The 23,338-nt window shown below is 49.5% G+C and overlaps 1 protein-coding gene across 4 annotated transcripts in view; it reads left to right on the top strand.

The window, feature by feature from the left end:
- Positions 1 to 23,338, top strand: part of LOC141265130 (ATP-dependent translocase ABCB1-like) — a 1,603,396-nt gene that overhangs the window by 507,824 nt on the left and 1,072,234 nt on the right. For all 4 annotated transcript variants that reach the window (XM_073677832.1, XM_073677833.1, XM_073677831.1 and 1 more), the window contains exon 9: positions 18,705 to 18,829. In XM_073677832.1, the coding sequence (XP_073533933.1) occupies positions 18,705 to 18,829 (125 nt within the window). The remainder of the gene's footprint in view (positions 1 to 18,704; positions 18,830 to 23,338) is intronic.

Genomic DNA, 23,338 nt, shown 5'->3' with positions numbered 1-23,338 from the left:
CAGCTTTAGTGGACGCTACTGGAGCTGGAATTACCGCGGCTGCTGGCATGAGACTTGCCCTCCAATAGATCCTTGTAAATGGATTTAAAGTGTATTCATTCAAATTAGAGAGACAATTTAAATTAAAAAGCTTAGAGCTGCCTCCACCACAAGGGGGCTCGCTCGACCCACCAGCGGACAGGCACCAGTATTGGGAGAGGGGGGCTGGCCGTCAGGGTTCACCGCGGCTCTGGCACAAACCCGGCGACACGGAGGTGGCACGGGCAGGAGCGGACTGGCCGTGTCGGCTTCTCACTTTTTGGATTTTAGAAGGGCATGACATGCCTATATCTGTGTCTCCCCCTCCTTTTACTCCTCCACCTCTTTTATTTTCGCATGACTATATGTACTTGTCACTTTTCCATTTGTTAGTTATGTCTTCTGAGCAGTTTGTCAGCTTTTGGACACCTTTGAAGGTGTTTTCTATGTGTTTCTATGTGTTTTTGTTTGCCTGCCATTGGTTTTAACGGTGTTCGAAGGTGTTCGACGAACAGTTCGACGAACAGTTCGGCGAACACACGGGTGTTCGACGAACCGAACCGAACTCGAACACTACGGGGGTGGCTCAACACTATCGACGAACAGTTCGGCGAACATACGGGTGTTCGACGAACCGAACCGAACTCGAACACTACGGGGGTGGCTCAACACTAGTTACAATAGCAATGTTGGAAAAATGTTGCTGCATCTTCTGTCAGAGTTTTTCAGGTGTCTGACCAACATCGACCTTAAGACAGCCACAAATAATAGCATACACAATGTTATGGAACTGGCTATTGAAATATGCAACAGACCATATTTGTATAGGAAAAATGGGGGAGAAATGCTTGTATTCATGATTACGAATGGACAAACTGTGCAGCATCCACAAGGGTAAGTATCTATTAGTTTAACGGCCCTGCTCAATTTCTGGACAGGCCATTTGAAATGACTGGTGTTATGACAATTCTTACAGTTCCTTGCCTTTCTGACATACTTCTTTCTCTTTTGTTTCCTAATTATGCTTGGTATGCTTTAGGTTGATCCCTCCTTTAGGGTGGTGAAATGTAAGGCGGTGGAGGTGTTGCCCACCTTCAACCTCCCCTGGAGAGGCGTGTATTGTTACAATATATTTGGACGTGCAATGTTTTTAATGATGTGCCTTATTAGCAATAGAGTTATGTCCTGCCATGCCACAGTTAGCTACTAGGGACAGACAGAGTTTCCTGTCAGTAGAGCAGATAGGGCCTAGACTGCAAAGGAAGCTGTCAGCAGCGCTGTATGAAGTGGGTGTTTCTGAAGTGAGAGGAGATCGAGGCAACATAAAGCATGATCCAGTAAAGAGACCAGGAAATGTGAGAGAAGGATTAAGTGATTCTCTGGAAACTGGATCTGGGGCAGGAAGCCTAATAGGACAGTTCCGAGTTCGCAGGTCAAAGAGGTAACGGACTGAATGAGAACAGGGAATGTAAGACGAAGAGAATGCCCGTGGCAGTAGTCATGAGGCGTTGGCAAGTAGAGAAGCTAAGTGACGGCCTGTCACGAAAGGTGTGGGAAAGACTAAGTGCAACACAAAGGGAAGAGGAGGAGGTAGCTCAAACACTAGGGAAAGGGGGAGTGGAAACCATTAGGCAGACATAATATCACCCTGCCTACTGTCCCTATATAGGTTCCACACCTATCGCCGAGCAGGAAACCTAAGCCCTGTATATTTCTAGAGCTTGGCCCTAGATAGGGAGGGGGAGGGGTCAGCACTGGTCTGGCCCCACTACAAACTAAAGAAAAGAAGGTAGACAAAAAAAGGGGATAAACTTATATTGCGCAGACACCAGAGAAATAACACCAACTGTCCTCCAAGGGCACCAGAGAAGATGCTAGCTGACTGCTATTGCTCCAAACCTGCACAAAGGTATATAGAAGTATCACCAGTGATTCCCTGAATGAAAATGAATGTTTTTAACACCAAGACAAGGATGTGTCAATAAGCAGCAGAAGGGAGGTCGCTGGGTCCTAAAGGAAAAAGGATTGAGAAGGCATCTGCAATGCCAAGCACAGTGACCTTCTACAACCAGATCCAACTGTCTGTCACACCTGACGCACCCATGACAGCACCCCCCCTTCTAAGAGTGACTTCATGTCACCCAAGACAAGGTTTCTCAGAATAAGAGGTGTGCAATGAACGAACCAGCCTGGGGACAGTCACCTCTGATGATGAAACCCACATCCTTTTCTCTGGACCATAAACCTTTCAGCGCACCAAGTATTGTAGGGAATGAGGTTGGAGATGAGAATCTACAATCCTCAGAATCTGAAACTCCAAATTACCATCAACCATAATTGGGGGCTGCAATAGGGGTGATGACGCAAGAGCGTCTACATATTTCTTGAGCAGATACCTGTGAAAGACATTGTGGATCTTAAGAGCCTGAGGTAGCTCAAGACGAAAAGCTGTTGGGTTAATTACGGCGTTTTTTTTATAGGGACCAATAAATCTAGGTACCAGCTTCCAGGAAGGAACCTTCAACTTGATATTCCTGGTAGACAACCACACAAAGTCATTCACACTCAGGTCCAGACCTGGCGAGGGCTTCCTGTCAGCCATCCATTTGTACAAGTGATGGGCGAGCACTAAAATGCTCGGGTGCTCAATGCTCAGGTCGAGCACATTGGAATACTCGGGTGCTCGACCCGAGCAATGAGACCAGCGTAAATCTATGGAAAACTCGAGAATTTCTCAGGCGGCTCCCCCCGGGGGTCTGCAGAGGGCCTAAAAATTGCCAAAATCGATGGGAATAGTGCTCAAATGACATGGGAACAGCATGGGCAAGACCCCTGGAAGCATTTCTGACTCCCAGGTCACTGCTGTCAATAACATTGTCAGAGGTATTACGCCACTTTTATGGACTCACAATAAAACATACAAAAACGAAACCAAAATGGATACTCCTGGGAAATATGTTAAGGAAGATCCTTTTCAGGGTAATGACTTGTATATAAGGCAAAATAAATAACCAAAAACAAAAATGCTCCTCCACACCTTGGGCTATGTTCACACGTAGAGTTTTTGATGCGTATTGGCACTTTTGCATTGCTTTCAACCGTGACAAATGCATTCACCAGGAAATGTCATTTTAACATTTTACAACCTTATCTGGCCATATGGTGTGTGAGATATCATCAGACACATTGTGTTTCATTTATGAAGGAGGGACTCTGAAAATCACAAAGCCTATTTTTATAGGGCCATCAGGCTGCCATTACTATTCTTAAAGGGCCAGCAGTCGGCCCTCACTATTCTTAGAGAGCCATCAGACGGCTCTCTATTGTTTTATTGTTCCCATTTCTAAAGAGTGGGTCTCCTATACTGTTATTGCATATGCAGTGAGTGGCAGGGCTGCCCAAAATTTGGACGCAACCCAATACCACTTTGAAAATTTGGACTCATCCCAATACCCCTTTGAAGAGACTTAGAGGAAGGCCTCCTGAAAACAATGTTCCCATTATTAGGCAGTAGTTCTCCTATTGTGTTTGCTTATGCATTGAATGCAAGGGTTGCCAAAAATTTGGAGGCACTCCAATGCCCCTTGGAAGAGACTTGGAGGTCAGAGGGCCTCCTGAAAACAATGTTCCCATTATTAGGATGTGGGTCTCCCATTATGGTTGCCTATGCAGTGAATGCAAGGGTTGCCAAAAATTTGGAAGCACTCCAATGCCCCTTGGAAGAAATGTAGAGGGGGGCGTCCTGAAAAAAAATATTCCCATTTTTAGGAAGTGGGTCTCTCATTGTGTTTGCCTATGCAGTGAATGCAAGGGCTGCCAAAAATTGGGAGGCACTCCAATGCCCCTTGGAAGAGACGTGGAGGAGAGCCTCATAAAAAATGAAATGTTCCCATTAGAAAGGAGCGGGTCTCCTATACTTGTAATGCCCATGCACTAAGTGTATGGACTGACTAACATTTACTCCCTGGGGGGCATACATGAACATACTGTATAAAAAAACTTTTTTACGGGCATCATAAGCACCCTTTAAAAAAATTATGTCTGTGTTGCATCATGGACCACGGTCACCCTGGTGATATGGTGGTGGAGGATGAGGATGAGGAGAAGGAGGAGGACAAGAGCAAATAGCCAAAACAGGAAGCGTATACCCATGTGTGGGTGTGAAGAGGTGCCTCAGGGCTTGTGCGACGGGAGGAGCTGAGAAAATTCTCCCAGAACTTTGACAGTGTTCCCCTTCCTCTGCTGGATTGAAGTTGTGTCTCTCTCGCCTGTACTCCTTGGTTGTCCAACGAAATGTGACCTCAAACACCAGCGTTTTCAGATGGGAATTTTTTTAATAGTTCCGCAACAAGGGCCTTCTGGTACTGCCCCATTTTTGTAGACCTGTCCGCCTCAGAAATAAGAGATATAAAGTTCTCCTTGTAGTGTGGGTCTAGAAGTGTCACCAACCAGTAATGACTGTCACCCAAAATTTTGAGAACGCGAGGGTCATGGGAAAGGCAGCGTAACATAAACTCAGCCATGTGTGCCAGACTGCTAACGGGCAAGACTTCCATGTCCTCACCAAGAAGATGACTGACCAGACGGTGTGACAGTTGTGCAGTTAATACCGTCTATAGCACATGAAACTAGCTCCTGTTCTTCCTCCTCCTTCTCTTTCTCATTGTCACCCAATCCACGTTGGGATTAGATGAGGCTGGGCTGTGCGTAATCACCCTGTATGGTTCCTTGCTTCATCTCATCGTGCTCTGCCTAGAATGCATCCTCCTTGATTGTGAGCAGAAAGCATTTCAGAAGACAGAGAAGAGGGATGACGATGCTAATTATGGTGTCATCGCCGCTCACCATCTTGATGGAGTCCTCAAAGTTTTGGAGGATGGTACATATGTCTGACATCCATGTCCATTCCTGAGGTCTTATGTGTGGAGTCTGAACTGAATACCGATGGCCTTGTTGATGCTGGTACTCAACAACTGCCCTCTTCTGCTCACAAATCCTTCCCAACATCTGCAGTGTAGAGTTCCAACACGTTGGGACATCACACACCAGTCTGTGATCTGGAAGGTGCAAACACTGCTAAAACACGGCAAGGGTGGCGGAAGCTGTAGGTGACTTTCTAAAATGGGAACACAGGCGGTGTACTTTAACAAGCAGATCTGGCAGGTCTGGGTAGGATTTGAGAAGCTGCTGAACCACGAGGTTAAGCAAATGGGCCAGGCATGGTACGTGTGTGAGCTCGCCTCGCCTCAGAGCCGCCTCCAGGTTCCGGCCATTGTCACACACGACCATGCCTGGCTGTAAGTTCAGCTGTGTGAGCCACAGATCTGCCTGCTCTTTCAGAGCTGTCCACAACTATTCAGCATTGTGTGGTTTGTTACCTAAGCATATTAGCTTCAGCACAGCCTGTTGCCGCTTGGCCAAGGCAGTGCTGCAGTGCTTCTGTAGCGCCCCGAGGGTTCGGCCGCTACAGGGGTATTGCACCTCAGACCAGAGGTGTGATATTCCACTCCCAGGTAAGGATGGAGTATGGACCAGGGCTCAGTTAGCTGCATACAGCACACACACCCCATTTCCGAGGGACAGCTCAACGGTGCTCCCACTAGACAGAAGTGCAGGCACGACCGACTATGTCCCTGCCTGGAGTGGGGAGGGGGGTGGAACACCCAGTGCTGTAGGGGCAGATAGGGGTTGGTTTCTGAGTGTAGGTAGGAGCCCATTGGTTGCTGGTCACTTGGGCTCATGGTCAGAGGGAGGTGTAAAAGGTGGGCACCATCTTAGATCTAGGTTCGTTCGTTCGTTCAGTCAGAGGAGAAGACCGGGAGTGGAGGCTCTGTAGGAGCTCCACTCAGGAGCGGGCCTAGAGAGAGGCCGGAGAAGAGAGAGAGAGGAGGTGAAAGGGAGCTGTGATTAAGTCTCATCCCAGCTCCACGAGAAAGGAACAGAAAGGAACAGAGAAAGAGAAGGAGAGTCAGAGAAACAGAAGGGCTCAGGAACCAGAAGGTGGAAGGGACCCTAAGAACCCACGAGAATCCAGGGTGAAGGGTCAGGCAGATTAAGGGTACCGGATCCCAAGTTGGTGGAGGAGAAACTACCCTCAGCCAAAGACCGGTCGTCGTGATCATCTATTGGTGCGACACCTCATCAAACCTGCTAGGAAGGCGCCATGTAGGACAGCGGGGGACGGGGCCCACGTTTAACCGCACAAGTCCGCGGCAGCTGGACAAAAGTGGGTCACTGGTGAGGCAGGCCAGAGAAAGGATTAAAGGGGGTCCTGTGCCATGCTCCTGAACTGCCTTGAGTTGACCGAGCCCCACACCTGGTGGACGCAGCACGGCTCGGGCGGTCACTGCTGACAGAAGTGACCCGGAACAAATGAACTGTGAGTAAAGACCCTGGACTGTAACTTGTTGTCTGTGTGCTCCTTCGCGCCTCCAGCACTACCGGTACTGGGACTCTCACCACCATCACTCCCACCATCCACTACACTGCCCTGGGGCCGCACTCTTCCCGTGGGGAGTCACACCATTCCAGCTGCATTCATCATCAGCCCCAGCGGACTGCCTTGCAGCGGCGTTTCCTAATAACCGCAATCCACAGGTGGTGTAGTCGGACATTATCTGAAGCACGTAGCAGACTACCATTGGTCTGACCACCCTGAGCTGCGGGACCGGGCCGCCACTACTACCCCCATCGTTCCCCTATCGCCCGGATCCGCGTGCCCCACGGCCCAGGGGGCGAGTCACTTCCATCTTGTGACTGATATGGTCATTTCGGAGATGGAGTCTGAAGAGGAGGAGGAGGCTGAGGAGGATGAGGTGCAGGAGCTGTAGACTGTGGGGGCAACCCTGACCTAGGGCCTACAATGGCGTCGGGAGGATGTGTTCCGTCCCAGGGTCCGACTGGACCCTGGCTTCCACTATGTTAACCCAGTGTGCCGTCAGCATTATGCACCATCCCTGCCCACAAGCACTTGTCCATGTGTCCGTGTTTAGGTGGACTTTCCCGGTAATTGCATTTTTAAGGGCATGGCAAATGTTTTGAGACATGTGCTTGTGTAATGCGGGGACGGCACACCAGGAGAAATAGTGGCGGCCGGGGACTGAGTACCGAGGGACGGCCGCCACCATCAAGGTCTCCATGAGCCTAAAAGGCAACATTTCGAGCGCAAGCAGTCATAAAATGTGGGAATTTAGTAGTGTGGCCTGTGGATCATTGGCTGCATATTTGCGCTTGCGTTCCAAGGACTGGGGTATGGGCAACTGAACGCTGCGCTGGGACAAGGATGTGGTCGTGCTTCCTGATGCTGCTACTTTAGAGTATGCAACAACAGGTGCAGGGCAGGAGGCATCTACGCATGCACCATGGACAGGGGATTGGCTTGCATGCACAACAGCGGAAGAAGCAATGGTGCCACCTGTAGACACTGTTCCTGGACCCTGGGGTTCGGCCCACTTAGTCGGGTGCTTTGCTGCCATGTGCATGATCATGCTGGCGGTGGTCAGGCTGCTTGTTTTGCCACCCCTGCTGATGCTGGCCTGGCAGGTGGTGCAAATGGCCTTTTTTGGGTTATCGGCAGAGTCTATAAAAAACAACCAGACTCGGGAAGACCTAACAGTTGTACTGGCAACTTCCTTTGTGTTAGTGTTACGGGGAACGGTTGCTTGCCTTCTGTCTGCAGCCATCACACTGCTTCTTCCTGCCTGTTGGGGTGCTCTGCCTCCCACCCCTGTGTGCTGCTGTCCTCGCTCTGCATGTCCTCCTGCCAGGTGGGGTCAGTTACTATATCATCCACCACCTCGTCTTCCACTTCCGTACCCTAGTCCTCCTCCTGACTTTCTGGCAATTGTGTCTCATCATCGTCCACCTCTTGTGACACTTTCCCACTGTCGCCTTCGTGTGACCGTGGCTGTTTAAATGTTTGGCCATCACTATATGCGTTCTCCTCTTGCCCCGCTTCAAGTGGACCGGGCGAGAGTCCCGAATCTATAAAAGGAAAAGTGAACAGCTCTTCAGAGTGTCCAAGTGTGGGATCAGTTGTCTCCAGGCACTGAGCATGGTGGGAGGAAGGAGGATCAGGGTGAGTAAAATGCAGTCCAGACTCTCAGCTACTGAGACTTGACCATGTGGAAGACAGGGTGGTGGTGGCGGTGGCTAACCATAACCTTTTGACACTGCTCTGGTTCCAATAGCGGTGTGCTGCGGTCCCCTAGGAATTGGGACAGGAAGGTCGAGCGAGAAGATGTGGGTGTTTGTTGTGGCATAATTTCAGCTTGCCCACGGCTTCGGCCTCTGTATGCACCATCACGTCCCTTGCCACGTGCCTTGCCCATTTTAAAAGAGGATAATATCTTCCACGCTCACTACAAATGGCTGAATTTGGAGCGAAGTTATATGTAATCCGTGTGATGGAGAAACCACAGTTTTAAATAACTGGCCTGTAGATAACTATTTTGAACAGCAAACCATGTCGAAAACTTTGCTGACACACTGAAAAAAAATTAGAATGGAAGCCAGAAATGCCAGAATTTTCAGAAAACTTATTTGTGATCCTTGTGATGGACAAATCACAGTTTTAAATACCGGGACTGTAGGTAACTATTTTGAACAGCAAACCGGTTTCAGCGCAATTATAAGTGATCCGTGTGACGGACAAACCACAGTTTTTTTAGCGCTGTAATATGGAAAGGACCTGGCTGTATTCTACAGTGCCAAACAAGCAAATGCCGCAAAAAAATAGTGTTCTCTGGATTGCTTTTTAAGCAAATAATGAGGATTAAGATCCCAAAATTTATTCCTGGCCCCTGAAACCTGGGCCTTTGTGTAGAAATATCTAACAGCAGCAGAAGGCAGAACTGGAATGGAGCCTCTACTGCAGTCAGCTATCTACACTGCCTGCCTATCTACTACACTTATAAACCTATAAAAAGCGTCACTCAAGGTGACCACAACCCAAATCAATGAGTATACCAAGAAAGAGCTATCATTCCCGAATCTCTAGTATAAACAATAATGTGTCTCAAAGAGCAGGGAATTAAATAAACTGTGGAGTCAGTTTATGCAAAAGTAATACATTTTATTTTTAATAATACATAATAACAAAAACAGAAAAAAACAGTGTCAAAAAACAGGTTTGGAAAAAGAAGAAAGACTGTTAAAATAGTAAGATGGGGGGTGGTGAGATCTCTAATGTACCCAAAGGATCAAAGAGACAAAATGATTTCCTGCCACCGGAGACAGAGCATTAAAGGTGTAAATGTGGGGCATAAATCCAAAGTACGTTATGATCACACAGCTAGTTTATCATGCCAGAAAATGAACATGATACAAAAAATATATATAGGAACATGATGCATAGCCGACTATGTATGACCAAATGAAGCCCCTCTGTATTAAAAATGCAGAACCAGCCAAAGTAATGAATTGCCGGCATTACCTTGAGTCATGGTGCTCCGATGGAAAAGGAAACCCACGTGTAGCCTCGACGCGCGTTTCACCTTCCAGCTACACTGCCTGCCTGATATCTCTGCAGATGGATTAGTCCTCAGAAGGACTGTTTGTTGAGATGGATATGTGTCTCTAATATAGTTTGGTATACCTACACTAGCTAGAAACAAGCAAATCTCTCCATAGCTCAGCAGCACCTCTCCCTACACTGTCTGATTCCAGAGTGACTGTGACGAGCACGGCGGCACCAGGTCTGATATAGACCTGATGACGCTGTGCGGCCAGCCAATCACTGTAATACCACAACCAACATGGCTGCTGCATTATAGTGAGTGGCAGACAATCCCTGCATGTTCATTGGCTCTGTAAAGAGCGCCAAACATGCAGGGAGGGGACCCAAACTCCCGCCGAGCAACACCAGAAATTCTTGGCGAGCGCCGAGCATCTCGAGCTGTGAGATGCTCGGGTGAGCACCGAGCAGTAGCGAGCATGCTCATTCATCACTAGTTATAATTCCACCAGGGGCACTAAAAACCCTGGCAGCAGGGCAGACCAGGACCTACAAGGCATAGAGAGACAGTTCATGCCATGTGTCCAGCTTGTATACCCAATAATTATAAGGGCCTGTGCGATGGGAGGGTCTTAGAAGACTATCCCAGAACTTTGACAGTGTTCCCCTGCCTCTGCTGGATTGCATTTGTGTCTCTCTCGCCTGTACTCCTTGGTTGTCCAGTGAACTGTGACCTCTGCTGCCAGCATTTTCAGAAGGACTGTGTAGTGCCGGCGTCCCTGCCCTCTGCTAGGCAGGGACGCTGTTCCCCTCACCGCTCTGCTCCGTGCCCGGCGTCCCTCTCCCGCTCTGCTGGCAGCTGCTCTCCTTCCCGGCCACTGTGCTTAGGGCGCGCGCGCGCGCTCTCCCTCCCTCTTAAAGGGGCCGCGCGCGCCGTCCTAAGGAGTCCCCGGCCAATGGCCGGAGGACTTTACCATATATAAGGCACCTCCTCCAAAATGGAGGTGCCCGAGCAATGTTGTTGCACCGTTCTACTCTGCTTCAGCCCTCAGGTCCCTTGCCAGTTACCTGCCAGTTACCTGCCAGATTCCTGCCAGCTTGCTGTCCTAATCCTGCCTGATTTCCTGTTACCTGCCTGCCTGCCTGAGGTCTGACGGTCTGCCTTACAACTCCGGTCAGTCTGTCTAAGGACCAACTTGCCCGCTCACCTGGGAGCGCACATCAGCTACCTGCCTGCTTGCCTGAGATCCGACGGTCTGCCTTACAACTCCGGTCAGTCTGTCTATGGACCAGCTTGCCCGCTCACCTGGGAGCGCACATCAGCTACCTGCCTGCTTGCCTGAGGTCCGACGGTCTGCCTTACAACTCCGGTCAGTCTGTCTATGGACCAGATTGCCCGCTCACCTGGGAGCGCTTCTCCGCTACCTGCCTGCTTGCCTGCCCGGAGGCTCCGCTGTCACGTGCTGTGACCACCAGCTATTCCTGAGTCTTGCCCGCTCACCTGGGAGCGCTTCTCCGCTACCTGCCTGCTTGCCAGCCCGGAGGCTCCGCTGTCACGTGCTGTGACCACCAGCTATTCCAGACTCTTGCCCGCTCACCTGGGAGCGCTTCTCCGCTACCTGCCTGCTTGCCTACCTGGAGGCTCCGCCGTCACGTGCTGTGACCACCTGCTATTCCAGAGACTCTCGCTTGCTCACCTGGGAGCACACATCCTCCATCTGCCTTGCTAGCCTACCTGGAGGTTCAGCCATCACAGGTCGTACCTACCCTTTACCTAGAGACTGCCCCGGTCACTTGCCGTGACCTCCAGCCCGTTCTTCCATAGACTGCCCCGGTCACTTGCCGTGACCTCCAGCCCGTTCTTCCAGAGACTGCCCTGATCACTTGCCGTGACCTCCTGCCCGTACACCCAGAGACTGTCCCGGTCACCTGCTGTGACTGCCTGCCTGGTCGCCACCCGCTCCCTTACAAGGACCGCTCCCTTGTATAGTAGCCCAGAGGTTCCGCCTCCCAGACCCGTTACAGTTTGCTCGGGCCATGGAACCCGGTGGCACCCAAGCTCCCTCGCTCTCGGACCTGTGTCATGAACTGTCCCGTCAAAGGTCCCAACAGGAGTCCATCCTGGGTCACCTGCGGAATGTCAATACTCGCCTGGACACTCTGACTGCTCCACCAACAACCTCCGCCAGTGCCATGTCTCGCAATCCGGCAGCTCCGCTGTCCACTAACACCATGATATCCTACCCCGGACCTCGGCTTTCTGCACCTCCTCGCTTCGGAGGCGACTCAGCCCAGGCTCGGGGCTTCATAAATCAGTGCACCCTGCACTTTGAACTATTGTCCCACCAGTTTAACTCCGACCGAGCCAAAATTGCATTCATCTTGTCCCATCTCATCGGGGAGGCCCTGGCCTGGCTAAATCCTCTATGGGAGAGAGGAGACCCCCTGGTGTCCAACTTGCCTGCTTTTCTCACGGCTTTCCGGAAAGTCTTCGACGAACCCGGACGGAAGACCTCATCCGCATCATCGTTGCTACGCCTCCGTCAGGAAAGTCTCACCGTGGGCCAATATGCCATACGGTTCCGTACCCTTGCCTCGGAGCTGGCCTGGGATAACGACGCTCTGGTTTCCGTCTTCTGGGAGGGTCTGTCCGGCCGTATTAAAGATGAACTTGCCGGTCGGGACATTCCTACCACTCTCGATGACTTAATAACTCTTGCCACCCGGATTGACCTACGGTTCCAGGAGCGTGCCAGAGAGGTCACCCGTGAGAGGAGGTTACCACGTCTAGCTCCTACTTTTCAGAAACCCGTCACTCCTTCTGTCTCTAACCAGGTACACCCTCCTGAGCCTATGCAGGTCGACCAGACCAAGATGGTCAAGACCCGTCAGGACTTACGCCGTGCCGAGGGGACCTGCTTCTACTGTGGCAGTAAGGAGCACCGGATCCGTGCCTGCCTGGAGAGGTCGGGAAACGCCTGTGTCTAGGTTCGCTCAGAGAGGTCCACCTAGACAAGAATAAATCCTCTCCATCCCTGCTGTTGTCAGTTTCAATCGTCTACGGGGAGAACCGTTATTTCGAACTAGCCCAACTGGACTCTGGAGCAGCCGGGAATCTTATTTCACAGTCCCTGGTAGAGAAATACCGCATCCCCACCAAACCTCTGGCTGTACCCTTGTCTGTTGCTGCCGTGGATGGGGGGCTCTTACCACGCCCCATCCAACTCATCACCGAATCCATTACTCTGCAGGTGGGAATGCTGCATTCTGAAAGTATCTCCTTCCATGTTCTGCCTGGACTCTCTCACGCCCTCTTGCTAGGCCTACCTTGGCTCCAGAAACATGCACCCGTTCTTGACTGGCAGACCGGAGAAGTCCTTCGCTGGGGACAGGGCTGCCATAAGACCTGTCTGGTTCCCGTTCATCCCGTCCGTCCTTCTCCTACCCCAGCTAATCTACCTGGACTTCCGATTCCTTATTGGTCTTATGCTGATGTCTTTAATAAAAAGGAGGCAGAGACACTACCCCCTCATAGACCATACGACTGCCCTATCGACCTGTTACCTGGTACTTCTCCTCCCCGTGGGCGTATTTATCCATTATCCGCTGCTGAGACCCGGTCGATGTCCGAATATATTGAGGAGAATCTGGCCAGGGGATTCATCCGGAAATCTACCTCCCCGGCGGGAGCAGGCTTCTTTTTCGTCAAAAAGAAGGACGGCTCTCTCCGTCCCTGTATAGACTATAGAGGCCTTAACCAGATCACGGTGAAGAATAAGTACCCCCTTCCGCTCATTCCGGAGTTATTTGATCGTCTGAGGGGGGCTAGAATCTTCACCAAACTGGACCTCCGTGGGGCGTACAACCTGGTTCGTATCCGTCAGGGGCATGAATGGAAGACGGCATTCAACACCCGGGACGGCCACTATGAATATCTGGTAATGCCCTTTGGCCTCTGTAACGCTCCTGCCGTCTTTCAAGAGTTGGTCAATGACATCTTCCGGGACCTTCTCTACTCCTGCGTAGTGGTGTACCTGGACGACATCTTGGTCTTCTCTCCGGATCTCCAGACTCACCGGAGGGATGTTCGTCAGGTCCTGCTCAGGCTCAGGCAGAACCATCTCTACGCTAAATATGAGAAGTGCCTCTTTGAGCAGACCTCGCTTCTGTTTCTGGGCTACATTATCTCTCAGACCGGCCTACAAATGGATCCTGAGAAACTGTCTGCCATCGAGAAATGGCCCCGACCAGAGGGGTTGAAGGCTATTCAACGGTTCCTGGGCTTCGCCAACTATTACCGCCTCTTCATCCCGCACTTCTCTTCCCGGACTGCCCCAATTTCCGCGCTCACCCGTAAGGGTACTAATCCCAAAGAGTGGCCGCCCGAAGCAGAGGAGGCCTTTCTTTCCCTAAAACAGGCCTTCTCTTCCGCCCCGGTGCTGCATCGCCCGGACGGCAACAAGCAGTTCTTCCTGGAAGTTGACGCCTCCTCCTCTGGAGCCGGAGCGGTACTTACTCAAAAATCATCTTCCGGGAGAATGGTAACTTGTGGCTTCTTCTCCAAACTCTTCTCCTCTTCTGAGCGCAACTATTCCATAGGAGACCGAGAGTTATTGGCCATCAAGCTGGCGTTGGAGGAGTGGCGTTACCTACTCGAGGGGGCTCTTCATCCAGTAATAATTTACACTGACCACAAGAACTTGGCTTACCTCCAGCATGCCCAGAGACTTAACCCGCGCCAAGCCCGGTGGTCCTTGTTTTTTGCTCGCTTTGATTTTGTTCTTCATTTTCGCCCGGCTGACAAAAACGTCAAAGCAGACGCCTTGTCCCGATCCTTTCTGGTGTCCGATCTCGAGGAAGAACCTAAACATATCATCGATCCCGCCAGAGTAATGCAGGTGGCTCACGTGAGTCTAAATCGTCTCCCTCCCGGTAAGACGTTTGTTTCAGTACCTGATCGGGAGAAGATCCTACACTGGGGCCATTCGTCTAAACTAGCTGGCCACGCCGGTCAGAAAAAGACCCTCCAGCTTATTGCCCGGCACTATTGGTGGCCTACCCTGCACAAGGACATAATAGACTTTGTTTCTGCCTGTGTGTCCTGCGCCCGCAACAAAGTCCCGAGACATCTGCCAGCCGGACGCCTCCTTCCGCTTCCTGTACCTGCTGCCCCCTGGCAGCATATAGCAATGGACTTTATAACTGATCTCCCCGTCTCTGCCGGTTGTACGGTCATTTGGGTGGTCGCTGACCGCTTTTCCAAGATGGCTCACTTTATTCCCCTGCCAGGCCTTCCGTCTGCACCCGAGCTGGCTAAAGACTTTATCCGCCACATCTTCCGTCTTCATGGCCTGCCCCTCCACATCGTGTCGGATCGTGGGGTACAGTTCACCTCACGTTTCTGGAGAGCCACTTGTAAACTACTAGACGTCACCCTGGACTTCTCTTCCGCTTACCACCCACAGTCCAATGGTCAAGTGGAGCGGATCAATCAGAACCTGACCAGTTACCTCCGGCGCTTCGTTAATGCCCACCATTCTGACTGGGTGGATCTCCTACCATGGGCCGAGTTCTCTTATAATAATCACGAGAGCGAATCCTCCTCCAAATCCCCGTTTTTTGTAGTCTTTGGTCAGCATCCTCGGATTCCTTTTCCTGTCTCCACCTCTGAGGACAACCCGGCTGCGGAATCTCTCGTTAGCAAATTTTCCTCCATATGGGAGAGTACCCGGTCCGCACTCCTTCTGTCATCCGAGCGTATGAAAAGACACACTGACAAAAAACGCCTGGATCCTCCACAATTTCGTCCAGGAGATAAAGTCTGGCTCTCATCTAAATATGTTCGACTCAAGATACCTTCTTACAAGTTAGGACCTCGGTTCATCGGTCCTCTGGAGGTCATCAGTCAGATCAACCCGGTGGCCTATAAATTGAAACTCCCGGCCAACTTACGGATCCCTAACTCCTTCCATGTATCTCTCCTGAAACCTGTGGTGCTTAACTCTTTTTCCAAGTCTACAGGTACGCCTCCTGCTCCGGTTTCTGCTGAGGACGAGTTTGAGGTAGAGAACATTCTTGCCACCAAAAGGGTAAGAGGAAAGACCTTTTTTCTGGTAGATTGGAAGGGGTTTGGTCCTGAGGAGAGAACGTGGGAGCCCCGGGAGAACATCCATGCCCCTCTCATCCTAGCTAAATTTCTATCTGACCTAAAAAAGGGGGGGCCTAAAGGGGGGGGGTACTGTAGTGCCGGCGTCCCTGCCCTCTGCTAGGCAGGGACGCTGTTCCCCTCACCGCTCTGCTCCGTGCCCGGCGTCCCTCTCCCGCTCTGCTGGCAGCGCGCGCTCCTTCCCGGCCACTGTGCTTAGGGCTCGCGCGCGCGCCCTGCCTCCCTCTTAAAGGGGCCGCGCGCGCCGTCCTAAGGAGTCCCCGGCCAATGGCCGGAGGACTTTACCATATATAAGGCACCTCCTCCAAAATGGAGGTGCCCGAGCAATGTTGTTGCACCGTTCTAATCTGCTTCAGCCCTCAGGTCCCTTGCCAGTTACCTGCCAGTTACCTGCCAGATTCCTGCCAGCTTGCTGTCCTAATCCTGCCTGATTTCCTGTTACCTGCCTGCCTGCCTGAGGTCCGACGGTCTGCCTTACAACTCCGGTCAGTCTGTCTAAGGACCAACTTGCCCGCTCACCTGGGAGCGCACATCAGCTACCTGCCTGCTTGCCTGAGGTCCGACGGTCTGCCTTACAACTCCGGTCAGTCTGTCTATGGACCAGCTTGCCCGCTCACCTGGGAGCGCACATCAGCTACCTGCCTGCTTGCCTGAGGTCCGACGGTCTGCCTTACAACTCCGGTCAGTCTGTCTATGGACCAGCTTGCCCGCTCACCTGGGAGCGCTTCTCCGCTACCTGCCTGCTTGCCTGCCCGGAGGCTCCGCTGTCACGTGCTGTGACCACCAGCTATTCCAGACTCTTGCCCGCTCACCTGGGAGCGCTTTTCCGCTACCTGCCTGCTTGCCAGCCCGGAGGCTCCGCTGTCACGTGCTGTGACCACCAGCTATTCCAGACTCTTGCCCGCTCACCTGGGAGCGCTTCTCCGCTACCTGCCTGTTGCCTACCTGGAGGCTCCGCCGTCACGTGCTGTGACCACCTGCTATTCCAGAGACTCTCGCTTGCTCACCTGGGAGCACACATCCTCCATCTGCCTTGCTAGCCTACCTGGAGGTTCAGCCATCACAGGTCGTACCTACCCTTTACCTAGAGACTGCCCCGGTCACTTGCCGTGACCTCCAGCCCGTTCTTCCAGAGACTGCCCCGGTCACTTGCCGTGACCTCCAGCCCGTTCTTCCAGAGACTGCCCTGATCACTTGCCGTGACCTCCTGCCCGTACACCCAGAGACTGTCCCGGTCACCTGCTGTGACTGCCTGCCTGGTCGCCACCCGCTCCCTTACAAGGACCGCTCCCTTGTATAGTAGCCCAGAGGTTCCGCCTCCCAGACCCGCTACAGACTGTTTGTAAGATGGATATGTGTAATGTACTTGTTTTCTCACTACACTACCTAATACGCAACCAAATCTCTCCCTAGCTCAGCAGCACCTCTCCCTACACTGCCTGATTGCGGAATAGACTGACGAGCACAGCGGCGCCAGGTCTAATATAGACCTGATGACACTGTGCCAGCCAATCACTGTAATGCCACAACCAACATGGCTGCGGCATTACAGTGAGTGGCAGGCAATCCCTGCATTGTTCATCGCCCGAGCATCTCGCAGTTACTCGGCGAGCTCCGAGCATCTCGAGTACTGAGATGCTCGGGCGAGTAACGAGTACTTGCGAGTATGTTCACTCATCACTAATTTGTACCTGTCTCCCATGATCTTCAAATTACTCAGAACCCCCCACCACAACGAGGAGAACAATGAAGCAAAATGTTCCTCCTCAGGAACTCCTGAAGCTCCTCCCCCCACTAAAAGTACCAAACTGTGAATGGTAACCGTATGCACCAAACAATGGTGACCTGCCAGTAGATTCTGGGGAATGATTATTAATAGCAAATTCTGCCAGGGGTAAGTAAGATGCCCAATCCTCCTGGTTTGTGGAGACAAAACACCTGAGGTAAGTCTCCAAATTCTGATTAATGCACTCGGTCTGCCCATTCGACTGAAGATGGAAAGCAGAGGAAAAGGACAGCTGCACCCCAGTCGAGAACAGAACGCTTTCCAGAACTTGGAAACAAACTGGGTCCCCCGATCTGACACCACATCGGAGGGAACCCCTTGAAGCTTAACAATCACATTTATAAACACCTGAGCAAGAGTCTTGGCATTCGGAAGTTCTGGTAATGAGACGAAGTGAACCATTTTACTGAACCTAACTACTACCACCAAAACCACAGTTTTGCCTGCGGATACCAGTAGGTCAGTAATAAAATCCATGGACAAGTGTGTCCCTGGCCTGCTAGGAAAAGGTAGCTGTAGTTTCCTAGAAGCAAACTGAGTGTTTTTAACACCCAGACAAGGGTGTGTCAATAAGCAGCAGGAGGTGCAGGTCGCTGCTAGGCCCTAAAGTAAGAAGCATTAATAAGGTGTCTGCAGTGCAGTGACCTTCTACAGCCAGACCAAGAGCGACTGTCTGTTACACCTGGCACACCTGTGACACGGACATAGTGGAATAAGTAGCGCACCTAAGGGGAAAAGAGCTTGGTACCATATTTGGAAGTACAGGACTCTCACTTACTGGACTGTAGTGCCGTTATTGGAGATGAGGAAAGCTCCCAAAGCACTGTGCTGGGTTGTGGTGAAGGCAGAGGAACTAACTGAGGCAGGATCGAGTGAGTAAAGGCAGGAAAGAATGAATGTGTATGAAGATGTTCTATGTTTTAAGATAAATTTCCATGAAGTTATACACTTGCTATCCGCTGTACATACTTCCCATTTTATTGTTTAGTAAAAGACAGTTTATTTTTCTGTGATAGTCTCCCTCATTGAACTCTACAGCATCTGGTCCTGGCCATACAAAATCAACACTACCATGTGGTCTGCAAGGCCATATCACCACCACAGCTAAAGTCCTCACACCCAGCAAGGACCCCTATTTTAATGTAGCATGCCGGGGCGTGAAGCACGAGTACCTCGCCCATGGCTCTTTACACCCTCTTTCTTTTTTGTAGGTTTCTAAAATTCACCACATCTAAGTATTGATAATTGGCTGCACAATGTAATTATGTTTTTTGTTGCAGATTGTTGGATCATATATTTCTAAAGAGATAAACGCTTCTGCAAATGCAGGGGCAGTTGCAGAAGAAGCCTTGACAGCCATAAGAACAGTTGTTGCATTCAATGGACAAGAAAAAGCAGCAGAAAAGTAAGCAATTTGTTCCGTAATTTGTTTACATAGAGTTAATTCACAAACTTTATGATGGCTGTATGGGCTCATTAAATCTCTCCATCACCCCAAGAGAAGGCAGGATATGAAAGAAGGAGTGAGTTTGAGCTTAAAGATTAATAGTTTTCTATAATCTGATTGTTTTTATGTAAATAAATTGTTTAAATGCTGATAGAATAAAAGCCAGTGAGTCATGCACACTGTTACAGCAAATGTCATTCAACTATTGTGAGGTCTGCCTCAGGTTTTTTTTAAGGTTAATTTTAGCAAGACTCCTTCCTTGGCAGCTTTCTACTAGAATTATTGAAAGCTCTTTATACCTTATCTAATATATATATTCTTCTTATCCCGTCTGTCTGTCTGTCTTTCTGTCTGTCTGTCTGTCCAGGAAATCCCGCGTCGCTAATTGGTCCGGCCGCGGCCAATCAGCGACGCGATATTTCAGAAAAAGATGGCCATTAGCGGCTCATCTTCAGGACGGAGGTCAGCGGCGATGCAGCCGGGAGATGAGCGGCGCTAGCCTCTCATCTCCCCGCTGCTGGCAGCACAAGTACCCCGACGGGCGGCGCCGCTGACCTGCATGCGGCTACCGTCGGGAGATCAGCGGCTTGGGCCGCTGATCTCCCGACGGCAAGTGTGAAGGGAGGGACGGCGCCGCTGCCCGGTCCTCAGTAATATGGTTCGCTGATTGGTCACGAGATTGGCGCCAAATTTAAACAACGCTCTGCTGATCGGTCGCGGCCGCAGGCCGCAATTAATCAGCATTATTGGCGCCAAATTTAAACACTGCTTTGCTGATTGGTCGCGACCGCCAGCCGCGACCAATCAGCGATATTGGCGCCAAATTTAAACACCGCTCTGCTGATTGCTCGTGGTCACCGGCCGCGACCAATCAGTGATATTGGCGCCAAATTTAAACACCCCTCTGCTGATTGGTCGCAGTCGCCGGCCGCGACCAATCTGCATTATTGGCGCCAAATTTAAACACTGCTCTGCTGATTGGTCGCGACCGCCAGCCGCGACCAATCAGCGATATTGGCGCCAAATTTAAACACCGCTCTGCTGATTGGTCGCGGTCACCGGCCGCAACCAATCAGCATTATTGGCACCAAATTTAAACCCCGCTCTGCTGATTGGCGCCAAATTTAAACACCGTTTTGCTGATTGGTCACGGTCACGACTAATCAGCGATTTTAGCGCCAAATTTAAACAAGCTCTCCGGTCCTCACTAACACAGTTCGCTGATTGGTCGCGGCCGCCACCCGCGACCAATCACCGATATTGTCGCCAAATTTAAACACCGTTTTGCTGATTGGTCGCGGTTGCCGGCCGCAAACAATCAGCGATTTTGGGGCCAAATTTAAACAACACTCTGCTGACTGCGCCCGGTGTACCGCATACATATTCTAGAATACCCGATGCGTTAGAATTGGGCCACCATCTAGTCTTCTTATGTACACGTTGCCCTCTGAAGTGATCAAACCAGACCCTACTGTTCAGCTTTTATGGAATGTAATGCAACATTGTTAGAGTAATGGTTGCTATTCTGCATTTGATGTATGTATGAGACGTCTTTGAGGGGTGGGAGCACCAATCTCTTGTACAACCAATGGAAGTGAACTCACAATTAGAGATGAGCGTTGTTCTACTCGAACTGTTCGCCAATCTCAAATTCGAGCTGTTTTGGGCGGTGTTCGAGCCGGTCGGCGAACACGAACAATTTGAGAAAAATTCGGCTGTTCGAGGTTATGTTCGATAACTGTTCGTGCACCAAAATCATAACTGGATTTTTTCTCAGTAATGATGAAAATTAATGTTAATACGCAGTTTGAGTGTACAGCGGGGCGGGGGGAGGGGCAGGGGATGGATCTCTGCAGGAACAATGAAGATCTCCATTTTTTTTTCTCTTTCCCGCATTTGCAGTGGGGAGGTGCAATCTGTCAGCCTATCAGCAGCGCACACACGGAGCGAAGTGCTTTTTTTCACACAAGCAAGGGCATGTGTGATTGGCAGTGTATGTCACATGTCCTTGCCCTATAAGACCAAGCCATTTTCCCCGTCGCCACCATTTTCTCACTGCTGCAGCTGCGTGTTAGACGGCACCGCTGTTGCTGTGTGTGCTATACCTTGTTAATTTCAAGCCAATTTTCGCACAAATATACAGATAGCTTGGGAGTAGGGAATAGTTGTGATTGCAGTCCTTTTAAGGACTAGGTTACAGCATTTCCTACGACTTTTATCAGGCAGGTCTGTGCTCTTAAATAGATAGATTGTGGGAGTAAAGACTAATTGTAATTGGAGTCCTTTTCAGGACTAGGTTACATCAGTTCCTATCAGTTTTTGCCAGGCAGGTCTGTGCCAGTGCTGTGCAAGTTTTTTTCACAGCATTTGGCTGAATCTAGCAAAGCTAATCCTTTTTGGCCTATTGCAGAGTGTGTTAGTCAGTGGAGTAGCCTATCTGTGTTGCAAGATATACCACCTGTGTATAGAATACCAATTTTTTTACTGCACCTAGTGAAGTAAAATCTTTTGGGCATAGCATCATTCTATTAGTCCATCTATACTGACCTCCATCAGGTTGCAAACTGAATATAATTTTTTTCTGCATCTAGCTCTGAAAAAATATTTGGGCTTCTAGCAGTGTGTGGGACTTGGTCTATTAGTCCATCTATACTGACCTCCATCAGGTTGCAAATTAAAAATAATTTTTTTCTTCATTTAGCTCTGAAAAAATATTTGGGCTTCTAGCAGTGTGTGGGACTTGTTCTATTAGTCCTTCTATACTGACCTCCAGCAGGTTGCAAATTGAATATAATTTTTTTCTGCATCTAGCTCTGAAAAAATATTTGGGCTTCTAGCGGTGTGTGGGACTTGGTCTATTAGTCCATCTATACTGACCTCCATCAGGTTGCAAATTAAAAATAATTTTTTTCTGCATCTAGCTCTGAAAAAATATTTGGGCTTCTAGCAGTGTGTGGGACTTGGTCTATTAGTCCATCTATACTGACCTCCATCAGGTTGCAAATTAAAAATAATTTTTTTCTTCATTTATCTCTGAAAAAATATTTGGGCTTCTAGCAGCGTGTGGGACTTGTTCTATTAGTCCATCTATACTGACCTCCATCAGGTTGCAAATTAAAAATAATTTTTTTCTGCATCTAGCTCTGAAAAAATATTTGGGCTTCTAGCAGTGTGTGGGACTTGGTCTATTAGTCCATCTATACTGACCTCCATCAGGTTGCAAATTAAAAATAATTTTTTTCTGCATCTAGCTCTGAAAAAATATTTGGGCTTCTAGCAGTGTGTGGGACTTGGTCTATTAGTCCATCTATACTGACCTCCATCAGGTTGCAAATTGAATAAAAAAATTTTCTGCATCTAGCTCTGAAAAAATATTTGGGCTTCTAGCGGTGTGTGGGACTTGGTCTATTAGTCCATCTATACTGACCTCCATCAGGTTGCAAATTAAAAATAATTTTTTTCTTCATTTAGCTCTGAAAAAATATTTGGGCTTCTAGCAGTGTGTGGGACTTGTTCTATTAGTCCTTCTATACTGACCTCCAGCAGGTTGCAAATTGAATATAATTTTTTTCTGCATCTAGCTCTGAAAAAATATTTGGGCTTCTAGCAGTGTGTGGGACTTGGTCTATTAGTCCCTCTATACTGACCTCCATCAGGTTGCAAATTAAAAATAATTTTTTTCTGCATCTAGCTATGAAAAAATATTTGGGCTTCTAGCAGTGTGTGGGACTTGGTCTATTAGTCCATCTATACTGACCTCCATCAGGTTGCAAATTAAAAATAATTTTTTTCTTCATTTATCTCTGAAAAAATATTTGGGCTTCTAGCAGCGTGTGGGACTTGTTCTATTAGTCCATCTATACTGACCTCCATCAGGTTGCAAATTAAAAATATTTTTTTTCTGCATCTAGCTCTGAAAAAATATTTGGGCTTCTAGCAGTGTGTGGGACTTGGTCTATTAGTCCATCTATACTGACCTCCATCAGGTTGCAAATTAAAAATAATTTTTTTCTGCATCTAGCTCTGAAAAAATATTTGGGCTTCTAGCAGTGTGTGGGACTTGGTCTATTAGTCCATCTATACTGACCTCCATCAGGTTGCAAATTAAAAATAATTTTTTTCTTCATTTATCTCTGAAAAAATATTTGGGCTTCTAGCAGCGTGTGGGACTTGTTCTATTAGTCCATCTATACTGACCTCCATCAGGTTGCAAATTAAAAATAATTTTTTTCTGCATCTAGCTCTGAAAAAATATTTGGGCTTCTAGCAGTGTGTGGGACTTGGTCTATTAGTCCATCTATACTGACCTCCATCAGGTTGCAAATTAAAAATAATTTTTTTCTGCATCTAGCTCTGAAAAAATATTTGGGCTTCTAGCAGTGTGTGGGACTTGGTCTATTAGTCCATCTATACTGACCTCCATCAGGTTGCAAATTGAATAAAAAAATTTTCTACATCTAGCTCTGA

The sequence above is a fragment of the Phyllobates terribilis genome, unplaced genomic scaffold, assembly GCF_046119375.1.
Source record: "Phyllobates terribilis strain yellow unplaced genomic scaffold, ASM4611937v1 Scaffold_4__5_contigs__length_816908805, whole genome shotgun sequence".
In the NCBI taxonomy this organism is placed as follows: domain Eukaryota; kingdom Metazoa; phylum Chordata; class Amphibia; order Anura; family Dendrobatidae; genus Phyllobates; species Phyllobates terribilis.
The sequence above is the reverse complement of the archived record's forward strand: the minus strand, read 5'-3'. Positions and strand labels throughout refer to the sequence as shown.